General features: G+C 44.6%; 2 protein-coding genes across 2 annotated transcripts in view; both read right to left on the reverse strand.

The window, feature by feature from the left end:
• Positions 1-6,581, reverse strand: cpsf3 (cleavage and polyadenylation specific factor 3). The gene is made up of 18 exons (XM_041876710.1): positions 6,367-6,581; positions 5,925-5,988; positions 5,709-5,806; positions 5,301-5,429; positions 4,757-4,934; positions 4,245-4,334; positions 3,884-4,034; positions 3,490-3,665; positions 3,089-3,247; positions 2,718-2,864; positions 2,380-2,532; positions 2,027-2,135; positions 1,814-1,912; positions 1,385-1,479; positions 1,123-1,210; positions 918-984; positions 695-791; positions 1-604 (listed from the first exon to the last, which is right to left on the reverse strand). Exons 1-18 carry the CDS (start codon positions 6,435-6,437, stop codon positions 503-505), a joined length of 2,073 nt encoding a protein of 690 aa, XP_041732644.1. The 5' UTR covers positions 6,438-6,581; the 3' UTR covers positions 1-502.
• Positions 6,582-6,970: 389 nt separating this feature from the next.
• LOC121549179 (arf-GAP with SH3 domain, ANK repeat and PH domain-containing protein 2-like) overlaps positions 6,971-15,725 on the reverse strand; it is a 57,470-nt gene continuing 48,715 nt past the window's right edge. The window contains 13 exon segments of the mRNA XM_045210263.1: positions 6,971-7,957; positions 8,104-8,223; positions 8,427-8,509; positions 9,304-9,365; positions 9,661-9,937; positions 10,129-10,230; positions 12,066-12,351; positions 12,602-12,715; positions 12,984-13,051; positions 13,163-13,278; positions 13,540-13,625; positions 15,322-15,411; positions 15,413-15,512. Coding sequence (XP_045066198.1) covers positions 7,883-7,957; positions 8,104-8,223; positions 8,427-8,509; positions 9,304-9,365; positions 9,661-9,937; positions 10,129-10,230; positions 12,066-12,351; positions 12,602-12,715; positions 12,984-13,051; positions 13,163-13,278; positions 13,540-13,625; positions 15,322-15,411; positions 15,413-15,512 — 1,579 coding nt within the window. The 3' untranslated portion in view covers positions 6,971-7,882.

Here is a 15,725-nt window from a genome sequence, read left to right on the forward strand (position 1 = left end):
TGGCCAGCATAGTCCTTTATTACTTTTTTTTTTTAACAAATTGATAATTTATCAATGCAATGCATATTGCAGAAATAAAATCTACACATTGATAATTCAACATAAGTCAATGGAGGCTGATTCCTGTGGAATCTACACTTTTCCAAACACATATTCTTCCTTTATGTGATAAGGCAGCTAGAATGACAGAGGAATGAAATGGAGGGGGCAATGTTAAGACATTACATTGATACTTTGAACCATTACAATGCAAGAACATGTAGAAAATATCCACTGTATTCATTGCCCAGCTAACATACAAATATCTATTCATAATACATGGAAAACCCTTCAAATACACATTGAATAGACCATATCAGTGCTGCACTGCCAGTAAAGGAAAGTGGGCAAGTGCCTCTGGGTGATGCTGTTTGGGAAAAGGGGTGTGTTGGGCCGTGCCTACTGCTTCTGGGACAGGGGCTCACTGGCTGCCTGGGGAGAGAAGAGAGGTGGATGGCTCTCCTCAGATTGCAGGGTTGAGAGCATCATAGAGCCTCTGCACAGCCAGCTCCACCATCTCTCTCAGGGTCTCGTCTTCAGCACTGCCCTCCTCATACTGCACCGTCTGCACAACAGACAGACAGGGGAGAACCAGGTCAGAGGAGAACACACACTCATAGACAGACACTTGCAGACAGAGCTACTAAATCCTCACTCTGGTCTCTGGGCAGATGAAGGCAGTATTCCCGTCCACTGTTACTGTCAGGTTCTTATTGTCCTTGAAGTCCACACAGTCCTCCCCAAACATGTCACTGTTGAGGGAAAGATATAAGCGCTGAGATATTTGATATCAGTTATGTTGATACATATTCACAACATCTCTGTTGACTCATGACACGTGTGTGAATATAAAAAACGTTAATAGGGGTGGAACTTACTGAAGCATAATCTCCAGCCTCTGCTGAAAAACATCCAGTTCTACACCTTCTTTCTTGTGTTCCATAACTATAGATGAAGAAATGAACATCAGCAAGGGACACTATATACTACATGAGAACATACATTTGAAAACAGACTTTAGTTTTCAGATTTCTTCGTCAGTCCATGATAGAGATAACGTTGGACCACCCTTCCTTCACTGACCTTTCTGTGCTTTAGGGTTAGACTGGACCTCCAGAACCACTGTGGTGACCGCATCAGCATACATGTCATTCAGAGGGTTGGCGATCCACTGCACCAATACAAAACCAGTTAGCCAATGTTCACACACTTTCCTATAGTAACTTTCCCAAAATTCCCAGGTTTTCCAGAAATCCTGATTGGAGGATTTCAGATTTCCTGCTTATTCCCTTCTGATTCTGGGACTCTTCCTACCGGGATTTCTTCTTCATATTCAGTATCTCACCTCTAAAACCACCATGCCAGCCTCGTGCACCAGCGTGACATTCTTGAAGATCCTGAGTGTGATTTTATCTGCAGACTCCACCTCCTCCACATCCCCTAAAAGACAAGCAGGTTTATATAGTCAGACAAACCGAGAAAAACGCCAGAACCTGGTTATAAGTGACAGGTTTACAGTGGCTTTGAAAATGGTCCAATGTAACCACTACTGTAAAGTCACTGGCACAGTCCCACAAAAAAAACTCTTAATAACACCAACAAAAAACGGAGTTAGCTAGGTGTTCCCCGCTCGTCTGTTGGTTGCCATTTCTTGAGTGATATTTTGTCTGATTCCACATTTGTCCGATTCTGATTCAATCAGCAATTGTTGTTAATTGATTGACCAGTGTCCCTTCATCTCCAACAAGGTGAGAGGAGTTCAGTAGAAACCCACCTGCCAGGTTGCGTAGATGGCTGGCCAGCAGAGAGATGGGTCCAGTGAAGGGAATGGCCTGGGTCTGCTTCACTGTGCTCATGGCCAGGTCTGTATAGTCTGGAGACAGAGAAAGGATAAGAGTTCATACACACTAGTACACACTCACGGACGCACATATATGTATAGACACACACACGTTGACACACAGTCAGATAGTGAATCAGTACTGACTGGACAGATCTGAGGGGGTGAGGATGTGGTAGCTGAAGTTGCGTTTGACCAGGATCCCAGACACCCTCTGGCCCTGCTGACACTTCTGATCAGCCAGGGAGCCCATCACCTACAGCACAGAATAGCAAGAGTCAGTATACACACACACAAGCACACACAGACACACCAAGTGTTTGTAAGACACAAACTGCCTCAGTTGTACACACTTCCATTCGACTTGATGGCACTGGATACGTTGATGGGCCATAGAATATCATCAATATTTACTGTCTGTAACTCAATTCAGTCTAATTCTCCCAATAAATTATATTACAGTAGGAGACCGCTAAAGAGAGAGAAGAAGACGGGCTCACCTTAGCCAGCTTCTCTCCTCTGAAGTTGAGTGTGACGGCCTCAGTGTTTCGGGGGTTGTGCACCTCGATGTGGACCTCATCATTGTCCTCGTACTCTCTGATCAGAGCAGCTTTGAGACGGGCCATCTCATTCTGCTCCCCGTGCACCAGGATCTGCAGAGGGATCAAGGAAAAGGTCACACGAACAGACTCAAGTCATTGACGTATAACAGGAAAAAAAAGAGAGGCCCAAGCACACTTCCTTTGTAGAACAGTGTCCCGTTCACATTTACCATTTGATTACGGCCTGTAAGATAGGATCTGACCCATTTAATGGCCGACGGAGTGTGTCTATTTACCACATGAGGGGGTTTGAGAGCCCTGATGAACTCGCTGGTCTGCTGGTAGTCAGTGTGGGCTGAGAAGGAGATGTAGTCCACAGACATCTTCAGCTGCAGCTTCTGGCCTGACATGGTGGTGATCTCCTCTGGCTCTGACATGATGTGCTGAGGATAGAGTCACAGAGGAACAGTCCGTTCACAAACAGAGTAATGAATCTTAGCATGGCTGGAAATGACTTTTCTGTTTATCTGTCATTTGATGATAATAAAAAATATTTCATCACAACAAAGCTTGGCTTGCAATAATACCACACTGTAGGATTACTTCTGTTGTGATGAGTTAGTGTGACTGAGAAATGTCTTAAGAAGGGTTGAAGACCGAGCCCCACCTTGGCGAGGGTACCCTCCACGGAGTAGCCGGCGATGATGACGCCGTTCCTCTTATCGGTGCACCAGCTCTCAAATAGCTCTCTGGACAGACCACTCTGCATCATACCCGGAGAAGCCATCACCACACTGGGCCCGATGTCATCAAAGTGATCCATGCTCTGGTTGAGAGAGGTACAGCAGAGTTAGCATGGACCGAGAGACACAGCAGGGTCATATTCATTAGAGTACACTGTAGAAAAACTTTTTACAAAGGAAATTAAAAGGAGTGTTTCTTATTGGACAAGTTCAGGTAGTCCCTCCCTGTTTCAGCCTGTTTTCTACTTTTTGGTGCCTAATAAATATTAAAAAATCGTATTGAAAAATGCCACTACCAAACCTTCATCTGATTAATGTTACCTACCTTGAGGTTGCTGATGTGCTTGAAGACGAAGGGGTTGTTGACGTTAATGGCCTTTCGGATCTTGTCGTTCATAGCGTTGACGTAGGTCTGGTAGACGGCCATGCACTTCTTGGCCAGAGACGACGCGTAGTAGATGGGAATGTCATGGAGCTCCGGGTGGTTCTGCCAGTACTCGTCTGAAACACACACATTAGAGGCACATGCACACACACACATTAGAGAAGGGTTGTGTTCATTAGAACACGCAACAGAAAACATTTTAAAAACAAGTTTCTAATTGGATAAGGCCAGGTGACGTTTGGCTCCTAATGAACACTTCCATGAAAGAGGGTGACTAGAGAAAGATCCCTGCTCTATAAGCAGGCTGAAGGGGGAACTGGTTGGAGAATCTCACCCAGGATGAGCAGCAGTTCCTGGGCTCGGCCCAAGGCGAACACAGGGATGAGACAGCGGCCCTCTCTGTTGACGATGTCATGGATTGTGTTGCAGAACCGGGCCTCCCGCTCCTCCCTCTTCTCGTGGATGTGTGTTCCATACGTGGACTCCTGAGGACAGAGAGCAGTACACATCAAATCATCATGTTAGGAAAACAAGATCACACGAGAATCAAAGTGAAGTACGCTGCTTTTTTGTGGTTGTGGTTAGGCTGGGTTGCCGTAAAGCACCATGTGACGACTGCTGATTTAAATGAATTTGATAGTCTGATTGATTGTAGTTGTGTTTAGTGTTGTATGTTACTGTTAGCAGGGACTCACAGTAATGAGGATGTCAGGCTTGACGCTGGGGATCTCTGCTGCCATCAGATGTCTGTCCTCCTGTCGGGAAAAGTCACCTGTGTACAGGATCTATGGACAGAGACACACCCAGAGAAACAACGATAACAGGAGACAGTTGAGTTAAAACCAACTATTTTAAGAGACAGCAGCAAAGTGTATAGACAAAATGTATTTCTGTTTCAAATAATAATTTCCTCATGTAATTGTACAGGAACATTTGTCCAGCATATGGGTGCCACCTACTGGCCAGAATAAACAATACAATGTGTATAGGTGATGCTTTGGGGAGATGTTGACGAAACTCTACAAAAACAAGGTGCAGATGACAAGATATTCAAATAAAATAAAATGGGAGAGAACAGAATTTCTGAGAAATCATGTGCCATTAATAATAAGAACCTTTTCTGATGGCCCTTTCACAAAGAAGAAGATTAATAAGATGTAGTTGCTTTTCTGTCCCAGTAATCAATGTAAAAGTCATGTAAAGTCACCTTCACCCCAGCTATCTCGATCATGAACATGGCTGCCCCCAGGACGTGACCGGCATGGTAACACCAGAACTTGATGCCGGCCACCTCCTTCACCTCATGGAAGTTGATGGTCTCGATCTTGTCCATGCTCTCCTCCAAGTCTGTCTCTGTGTACAGCATGTCGTCGGCTGAGATGTTACTGGGAGGGAAAACACAGAGACAGTCATGGGCACAATGTGAACCCAAATCATCCATAATGGATGATGGCATCTCTACAATGACTCTACATTGCAGAATTCTGTATTTTTTTGCCCTGAAGACACGGCTGTGTAGACTTATGACGTCTAACAGTTAAGATGCCAAAGGAGTCGACATAGGAGTCTACAGCCATGTCTTCAGGGCAATACATTTTGCAACTACTCTATCAAGAAAGAAACAGTAGAGGACGCTGCTATTCCCCCTAACCGAGTAAGACATTCGTCAATGGCCTATGTTCCTTATAGGAGCCAAAGGCTGAAGTTAAGTAAGTCAGGCTGCTATTGGAAGTTAATAAACGTTTGTCTACCTGACTTTGACATAATCTGACAGCAGCCAGCGGTAGATGGCTTTGGTGGCGTGGGTCATGAAGGTCCTTCCTTTGAAACTGGTCTTCTGGAGAAACCAAGGCAAGGCTCCACAGTGGTCCAAGTGGAAACTGAGATAGAGAGAGGAGATTATAGAGAACTAAATATATGGTGCATTATAAAACGGAACACTCAGTCTTCAGTGTGTTAATACACCTGACCTGGGGCAACATATAACAGGGTTGTGTTTATAAGGCACAAAACGTAGGAAAAGTCTCAGAAACAGAAAGGTATTTCTGAACTTGTCCATATAAAAAACACTTGTTTTTGTTTTAGGTTGCGAAAAGTTTTGCTACAGTTTAACTTGACCCTAATAAACAGAACCCAGACGAGAGATTAGGAATACTCACTGGCTGATAAGAAGCAGGTCTATCTCAGCCGGATCGATCAAGTCAATATAGGGAAGAGCATCCATTCCCTCCAATCCTGGGTGGATTCCACAGTCCAGCTACAAAGGAAAACGGTTGTTGTACTCAATCATCAGGTTACTTCTATTTTGGAATGTCTCATACAATCCATAATGCATTGTAAATTCAACAGGGACAGCACAGTGCATGTAATATTACCATGATTTTCCGTCCCTTGAACTCCAGAATGATGCATGACCTTCCCACCTCCTGTCCAGCTCCACTGTGAGAGGGAAAGAGACGCCAATCACTGTCTGATGATGATATTTGTGACACAGTGACGTTCTGGCAGATTCAGAAAAGTCTTACGCATTATGACAATATTTTGTCAGCAAAATGCATCTGCGTGACTGAATGTAATGCATAGCTACGGTCGCTACTTCAAAAGACCATCTAAGACCATGTAGCTAGCTATGCATATACCAGGTAAAACACGGTGGCATCTTTGGAAAATAACTAGTACTAGGTAACATTCAACAAATTAATAATGTATCTAACTAGGTAGACAGGCGTCAGTCTTAATGTTTTTGCTAGTCAGACTGGCTAAATTAGCTAGCTAGCCAGCCAGCCAGCTAACAAAGTGTTGAATGTATAAACTTACAGAGGTCTGATGAGGAGCTGATCACTTTCCTCTGCAGGCACCGATAAATCAGCTTTGCGTTTCGCCGCCATATTTGCTCTTACGATTTAATTAAAAAATATATGCTTATTATGTATTAATTGTATTAATTCATTCTTCTGGCATCTACATAAACTAACCGCACGATGGTCCAGCTACAACACTTACCGCACTACAACAACACTTCCGGTCCAGCGATATAAATATGTCCGGACGTAGAATGGTCTTTGCTACAATAGTTCCGGTATTGTAACATGGGGCGCGCATTCAGGAGGACACAACGTTTTGGAATGTTCAGGTAGAAATATGTTATTTAGAACAAACAAGCTTCTCCAACATATAAAACACGAAATCATGTAGGCTGTATTTATGGCATTTCTATCTGCAACGTTCGAGAACGTTTGGCAACTGAACGTGGCCCTGATTTTAGGGCAGAGTTACCAGAGCACAATATAATCATAATGACATTGCTATAATCTGTCCTCCCCAAAATGACTCATTCATTTATGGACGTCATTTTAAAAAAGTGGAGTGACTACTACAGATATGTCATAACAGAATGCATTGAAGACAAAAAACACAATGAGCCATTTCACGTTTTAATGAATATCCATGGACATGTAAAGAACATACGGGAAGAGGATAGTGTAGGATGTACATTTCTTTAAATTTCATTTAGCGCAAATGTTACAGCTACAATATACATACAGAGTTACCCTGCAACCCTTTTGCCAGCATCATATATTCACAAATGCTCTCTTGATAAATTAGATTTCTTTCAATGTTAGATTCAAACATATCAGTTTCCCATCAGCAGAAGCTGTCATGGGATGATCATGCTCAGTGACAAGTGTTTGTGATACACAGCAATGTTATGACTGATGTAATATGTAGACTTTGAGTGGTAGGACAATATGTTTATTGTTATACCAAGTTACACTTTCAATACCCATCTGAGTCGATAACACTATACCAATATTGAATTTGAAAGCCTCAAGTTTGACTGTACCCTCAAGGATGAACTATACTGTATGGACTTTAAATAAACATAATCAAGCAGAATCTTGCTCCAGTTATTTCCAGTTGTCCCAGCAAACCAAGTATACTTTCTCAAAACTTAGCATGCGGGTAGAACAGTTTCCCCCATTTGCCTCTTATTTTGGTGAATGTTGTTAAATAGTTTTCCAGCATTGTAGATAAGAACATTCTATTGGCAGGTCAGAGGTCACCTAGTCATCGTCTTTGGCTGTTTGTATGCATGAGAATAACAACACCCACACACGTGATGTGCACGTCCCACACCTCTTTCACTCATAGACATTGTTTATGTCCCAAATGATACCCTATTCCCTATATAGTGCACTACTTTTGACCAGAGCCTTATGGGCCCTGGTCAAAAGTAGTTCACTACATATGGAATAGGGTGCCATTTGGGACTCACCCGTAGATAAACACAGCCTAGTAGTGAGTGACAGCTTCGGTCACACCACCAGCTGCATCAGTCAGTGATGAAGCACACGAATGTCGCAGGGAAGACTCCACTCCTGGTCGACTCCCCCTCGATATGTCCTACCTGCAACATACACAACAGGACAACAGTCAGTGGATCAGAAATATAAGGACACAGTCAGTGCATGTGTGTGTGTGCAATTTGTGTGTGTGTGTCTGTGTGCATGCATGCCTGTGCGTGTAGGTGTGTGTTGCAGCTGTTGTACTTACCCACCACTCCTGGTCTTCCTCTCCATCCACTACGATCACCTCTCCCTCAGTGAACGTCAGCTCATCTGGGTTATCAGCTGAACATTTGTAGATGGCTTTCACCCTCTTGGGCCTCTGTTTCTAAGGGCCAAATAATAATGAGTAAGACAAGAAGACGTTAGTTCATGGTTTTGCAAGAGTTCAATCAGTCCTGATGGTAAATCTCAATACTGTAAATAAACCTGCTCATAATCAGTGTAAATATGATATTACTGTATTGGTATAATAGTCTGTGTGTTAGGTAGTGATTGCACGCCACTGATTGGCTGAGTTGAGGATCTCACAGGATGGTTAGCACGGGGCTTGGGTGTTGGAGGAGTTGGACCAGAGCTCTGAGGGGATCCAGTTACAGGTGCATTCTTTACTGCTAACACACAAGCAAAAAGACACATTGGGACATTTAATAATCAATTCATGGACATGACACATAAAATAGTAAGTAGTCTGGTCCCAGATCTGTTCGTGCTCTTATCAACTCCATTACTCTAACCAATTGAAAGAAAGAAAGCAGAAACAGACTGGCACCCAGACAAATAAAACAAAGCTATTTGAACCAGAGCAGGCTAGTTATTTGATATTGTACGCTGAGTGTACAAAACTTTAGGAACACCTTCCTAATATTGAGTTGCACCCCCTTTTGCCCTCAGAATAGCCTCAATTCGTCGGGTCATGGACTCTACAAGGTGTCGAAGGCATTCCACATGGATGCTGGCCCATGTTAACTCTGATGCTTCCCACAGTTGTGTCAAGTTGGCTGGATGTCCTTTGGGTGGTGGACCATTCTTGATACACACAGGAAACTGTTGAGCGTGAAAAACCCAGCAGTGTTGCAGTTCTTGACACAAACCGGTGTGCCTGGCACCTACTACCATACTCCGTTCAAAGGCACTTAAATCTTTTGTCTTGCCCATTCACCCTCTGAATGGCACACATACACAATCCATGTCTCAAGGCTTAGAAATCATTATTTAACCTGTCTCCTCCCCTTCATTTACACTGATTGAAGTGGATTTAATAAGTGACATCAATAAGGGATCATAGCTTTCACCTGGATTCACCTGGTCAGTCTATGTCATGGAAAGAGCTGGTTTTCCTTATGTTTTGTACAATCAGTTTATACTAAAATTGTGTGAATGGTATTTGAGTGTGTGATGTGTTTACCGGATCTATTAGTGGGTCCAGCAGGCCTGCCGGGTGGTCCTTTAGGTGTGGGTTTATCTGAACTGAAACCACACACACATTAATTGTCTCAGTTAACTGATAATACATCTCATAATAAACCTACACACAAGATGTAATACAATTAAATGAGAACATTTTAACCTGCATTTTAAGTATTGAAAACATAATCCTTCCATGGTCAGCGGCCGTATCAAGCGTCTCAGAGTAGGAGTGCTGATCTAGAATCAGGTCCCCCCTATCCACGTAATCATATTCATTGTGATCTAAAAGACTAAACTGATCCTAAATCAGCACTCTTACTCTGAAATGCTTGATACACACTGCCCAAGTTCTTACCTAATGGGGGATTTAGGTGATTTGGGCCCTGCGGCTCTGCTTCTGGGATGGTGGGCGGGTACAGGAGGGGGCTGTGTGGGTTTGAAGGAGGGTGAAGGGGGCACTGTTGGCGGGACTGGTGGTAGTGGCAGTGGGAAGATGGGGGACACTGGAGGCCCAGGTAATACTGGAGGTAGTGGTGGTAGAGGAGCAGTCTTACAGCCTCTAGGCCCCATCACACTGGTCCTTTTACTCACCGGGGGAGGCAGAGCAGCAGGTGGAACAGCTGTGGGAAGCACTGGATGGAGACAAGGGAGTGATATCAATAAATCAATCAAATGTATTTAAAAAAAAGTTTAACATCGGCAGTTGTAACAAAGTGCTTATACAGCACTTATATCTTGTTGTTGTGCCAGCAGTGCAGTACATAATGTGTGAGGGATAGGTTAGGAGCTAGTACTAACGGGTAATATAATGTAGTACACTTACCATTCATGGAGCTGTTACGCTCCGGGATGTGAGGGTTTGGGGGGTCTGAGCAGGACCTCTGTCTACCCATCACCTCCATAGGAGCCTGCTTCCACCCTGGGCCTGCAAGGTTACAGTCATAGGGTCAATCATTTATTTACAGTGCCTTTGGAAAGTATTCAGACCCCTTGACTTTTCCCACATTTTGTTAGGTTACAGCCTTATTCTAAAATTGATTAAATTGTTAGTTTTTTACTCATCAATCTACACACAATACCCCATAATGACAAAGCAAAAACAGGTTTTTAGAAACTTTTGCTAATTTATTACAAATAAAAAAATAGAAATATCACATTTACATAAGTATTCAGACCCTTTACTCAGTACTTTGTTGAAGCACCTTTGGCAGCGATTACAGCCTCAAGTCTTCTTGGGTATGACGCTACAAGCTTAGCACACCTGTATTTGGGGAGTTTCTCCCATTCTTCTCTGCAGATCCTCTCAAGCTCTGTCAGGTTGGATGGGGAGCGTTGCTGCACAGCTACTTTCAGGTCTCTCCAGAGATGTTCGATCAGGTTTAGGTTCGGGCTCTGGCTGGGCCACTCAAGGACATTCAGAGACTTGTCCCGAAGCCACTCCTGCATTGTCTTGACTGTGTGCTTAGGGTCGTTGTCCTGTTGGAAGGTGAACCTTCGCCCCAGTCTGAGGTCCTGTGAGCTCTGGAGCAGGTTTTCATCAAGGATATCTCTGTACTTTGCTTCACTGTAGGGATTGTGCCAGGTTTCCTCCAGATGTGACGCTTGGCATTCAGGCCAAAGCGTTAAATCTTGGTTTCATCAGACCAGAGAATCTGGTTTCTCATGGTCTGAGAGTCTTTAGGTGCCTTTTGGTAAACTACAAGCGGGCTGTCATGTGCCTTTTACTGAGGAGTGGCTTCTGTCTGGCCACTCTACCATAAAGGCCTGATTGGTGGAGTGCTGCAGAGATGGTTGTCCTTCTGGAAGGTTCTCCCATCTCCACAGAGGAACTCTAGAGCTCTGTCAGAGTAACCATCGGGTTCTTGGTCACCTCCCTGACCAAGGCCCTTCTCCCCCGATTGCTCAGTTTGGCCGGGCGGCCAGCTCTAGGAAGAGTCTTGGTGGTTCCAAGCTTCTTCCATTTAAGAATGATGGAGGCCACTGTGTTCTTGGGGATCTTCAATGCTGTAGACATTTTTTGGTACCCTTCCCCAGATCTGTGCCTCGACACAATCCTGTCTCGGAGCTCTACGGACAATTCCTTCGACCTCATGGCTTGGTTTTTGCTCTGACATGCACTGTCAACTGTGGGACCTTATATAGACAGGTGTGTGCCTTTCCAAATCATGTCCAATCAATTGAATTTACCACAGGTGGACTCCAATAAAGTTGTAGAAACATCAAGGATGATCAATGGAAACAGGATGCACCTGAGCTCATTTTCGAGTCTCATAGCAAAGGGTCTGAATACTTATATAAATAATTTCTGAAAACCTGTTTTTGCTTTGTTATTATGAGGTATTGTGTGTAGATTGCTGAGGATATAATTGTTTTTCTTCGAATAAGGCTGTAACGTAACAAAATGTGGAAAAAGTCAAGGGGTTTGAATACTTTCCGAAGGCACTGTATACTACAGTTTAGCATATAATGTTTAGTTCACTATTCCAGCAACCATGTCAAGGACCTATAATCCATGACCTAGTGCAGGGCTGTTTAATTCTGGTCTTGGAGGGCCGAAACATTTCCGGTTTATATTTCTAACTTGGAGTTGATTGCACTCAGCTGGTGACGCAGGTCTGAATCAGGCCTTGATTAGGAGACTGAAAACCTGAAAAAGTGTTTTGGCCCACCAGGGCTGGAATTGAACAGCTCTGACCTACAGCGTGATCTATGACCTATGCTCTATGACCTATGGCCTAAGCACATTGCCAATGGACTGACCTTTGCTGGCGTTCCTGGGGGGCAGGGGTGGGATGTGTACCCCCAGTCCCCCTGTTACCCCTGGCATGCCGGGGGGAAGGGGGCTGAGGTCCAGGATGGTGCCGTAGGTCTCATTGTTCATCATCATGCTGGGGACATGGGCTCGCTGCTTTTCCCTGGCCAGGCTGGCTGCATTGCGGGCCAGGGAGGCCATGTTGAGACCACCAGGCACGGGACCCATGGGACCATTGCCTGGGACAAAACAGCTGAACGGACGCTCCTGCTCTGACCGTCTGTGAGGGATGGGCTGCGTATGGGGGATAAAGAGTGTAAGTAAGCTAGTGTAGTATAAGCTAGTATGCTATTGATGTAATTTATTCTAGCTAGCGATGAGCACAACTGAGGTTGAAGTACTATAGTACTGACTCAAGTACTGACTCGTGTATAAAATAACTAAACTAATACAGCAGGCAGTTCAGGTTTCCCTGGTATGCCATAAAACCATGGTTAGAAGAATCTGTGAATTCTATAAGAGTTCTATATGAGTTTTGAGTCACCTTGTCCTCCATCTCATCTTCGCTCTCGTCCAGGTCGTCATCGTTGTTTTGGAGCCGCCACTCATATTCCACGTGCACATGGACGTTAAACTTCCCCGTCACAGCCTGGGTCAGCTGGACAGCACAAAGACAGTCAACCTTTACTATTACCCACGTTGATAAAATAGAACCCTGGACCATGCTCTAAGACAGTGGGGTCATCATATTCCACGTAGGTGCCACACATCGGTGGTGGATGAGGTGAGTTTTCCCCTTACTTTGTAAAGTGCTTTGAGAACCTAGATGGAAAAGCGCTCTATAAATCCAATCAATTATTATTAGTATATTGTTACAGTGGTCAAATCCATATGGCCTTTAGATTCCATTCAAAGACTGCACTCACCAGCTCCTCACACTGCGTATGTCTGAGGCGCTTGGCGATGTCCATTGGTGTTTCTCCTGCCTCGTTGGCTGCACACAGACAGACAAACCAATTTATGTGTTTCTATGGGACTTGAGTCTGGACTATAAAGGGAATATGGTGCCATTTGGGACAAGCCAAGATACTAGCAGGGTACTTACCAATACTGACCGAGGCCCTGCCCCGCAGCAGCAGTTTCAGACACTCGCTGTTGTCTGTCAGGCAGCAGTAGTGCAGCGCCGTGCTCCCTTTGGCTGTCTGCCTATCCAGGTTCCCACTGACACAGACCAGACACACAACTGGGGTTAGGACATTCACCACAAGGGGGCAACACTTCGCTTCATCGACATCAACCAAGTAAATAAATATGTTTAATCTGAGAGAACAATTTCTGCTCATATCTACATGTTTTTTTTTTTTTACCATTAAAATAGTTTAGATGACTTCCCCCTCTTCACATTTGAGATGTTTGCTTCTGCTTTTAAGTTGTTTGTTTCTGCTTTTATGAGACATAAACCCTTAAGTAAGGCTTTAGTACCTGTTCTGGGCCAGGAAGTCCACAAAATGGAGGGAGTTGCGGTCCACCATTCGTACTGCTAGATGTAGTGCTGTCTCACCCGGTTCCTGAGAGCATGGACAAATACACTACATAACCAAAAGTATGTGGACACCTGCTCGTCAAACATCTCATTCCAAAATCATGGGCATTAATATGGAGTTGGTCCCCCCTTTGCTGCTATAACAGCCTCCACCCTTCTGGGAAGGCTTTCCACTAGATCTTGGCCACAAGATGTTGGGCGATTAGGCCTGGCTCGCAGTTGGCATTCCAATTCATCCCAAAGGTGTTCGATGGGTTTGAGGTCAGGGCTCTGTGCAGGCCAGTCAAGTTCTTCCACACCGACTTTGACAAACCGTTTCTGTATGGACCTCGCTTTGTGCACAGGGGCATAGTATTGCTGAAACAGGAAAGGGCCTTCCCCAAACTGTTGCCACAAAGCAAAGTTGGAAGCACAGAATCGTCTAGAATGTCATTGTATGCTGTAGCGTTAAGATTTCCCTTCACTGGAACTAAGGGGCCTAGCTCAAACCAAGAAAAACAGCCCCAGACCATTATTCCTCCTCCACCAAACTTTACAGTTGGCACTATGCATTCAGGCAGGTAGCGTTCTCCTGGCATCCGCCAAACCCAGATTTGTCCATCGGACTGCCAGATGGTGAAGCGTGATTCATCACTTTAGAATGCGTTTCCACTACTCCAGAGTCCAATGGTCGGCGAGCTTTACACCACTCCAGCTGACGCTTGGCATTGCGCATGGTGATCTTAAGCTTGTGTGTGGCTGCTCGGCCATGGAAACCCATTTCATGAAGCTCCCGACGAACAGTTCTTGTGCTGACGTTGCTTCCAGAAGCAGTTTGGAACTCGTTAGCGAGTATTGCAACTGAAGACAGACGTTTTTTTACATGCTACACGCCCACAGCACTCAACGGTCCTGTTCTGCTTCACGGCTGAGAGCCGTTGTTGCTCCTTGACGTTTCCACTTCACAATAACAGCACTTACAGTTTACCAGGGCAGCTCTAGCAGGGCAGAAATGTGACAAACTGACTTGTTGGAAAGGTGGCATCCTATGAGGGTGCCACGTTATTTTCTTCAGTAAGGCCATTGTACTGCCAATGTTTGTCTGTGGAGATTGCATGGCTGTGTGCTCGATTTTATACACCTGTCAGCAACGGGTGTGGCTGAAATAGCCTAATCCACTAATTTGAATACTTTTGTATATATAGTGTAGCAAAACGTGTATTACAGAAGCATACATACATACCGGTAAAACATCTGTGTATGTTTCAATCAGAGGTATTAAAATATGACAAATCAGCAGAGCTTTTTTAGTCCATGAGGGACTTCAACAAAGACTAATGTTTCTTCCATGTCAGTGTTAGAAGGCTGTCATGTGGGGGCGTGGTGCAGCAGTAATGGTAGAGACTGCCATGCACATATTTCCCACAGTGGCATGGGTACCAATCTCCCGACACTATACTTTTTACCTGCTTTCCCTCTACAAGATAGCCTAGTGGTTAGAGCGTTGGGCCAGTAACCGAAAGGTCGCTGGTTCGAATTCCTGATACGACTAGGTGAAAAATCTGTCGATGTGCACTTGTGCAAGGCACTTAACCCTAATTGCTCCTGTAAATCGCTCTGGATGAGAGCATCTGCTAAATTGTAAAATGTACAATCTGTCCCCCGCTTACCTTCCGGCTGTCTAAATAAATGTGAAAAAGAAATAAAAGCAAAAAACAAGAAGGCAATGTGATTCATCTCACATGCTCATTGGCCAGCGGTATGGTCTCCATCAGGTCCTCTCCTTCAGCGTAAACCTGGATGAGGGAGAGAATGTTTTGGGTCTTCACTGCCTAAACAAAGGACGTGCAGCCTGGACTCCGCGTCCGCACACTTCCTCTGAACAAACTTCTTCTCTGTGTACTTGGCTGTGATGTAGTCCTTCCGCGTCTGCCTGAGGGAGACAAGAGCCCAGACAGACAGATGATGAACTACCAAGAGACAGGAAATCTGAGTTTAAGGCCAAGTCCCAAATGGCACCCTATCCCCTATATAGTGCACTGATTTTGACCTGGGTCCCCGTCAAAAGTAGTGCACTATATAGGGAATAAGGTTCCATTTGGGATGGACCCTAAAACATTCAGGACTATACATAGTATAACAAGAA

This window comes from Coregonus clupeaformis, chromosome 33, assembly GCF_020615455.1.
Source record: "Coregonus clupeaformis isolate EN_2021a chromosome 33, ASM2061545v1, whole genome shotgun sequence".
NCBI lineage: Eukaryota > Metazoa > Chordata > Actinopteri > Salmoniformes > Salmonidae > Coregonus > Coregonus clupeaformis.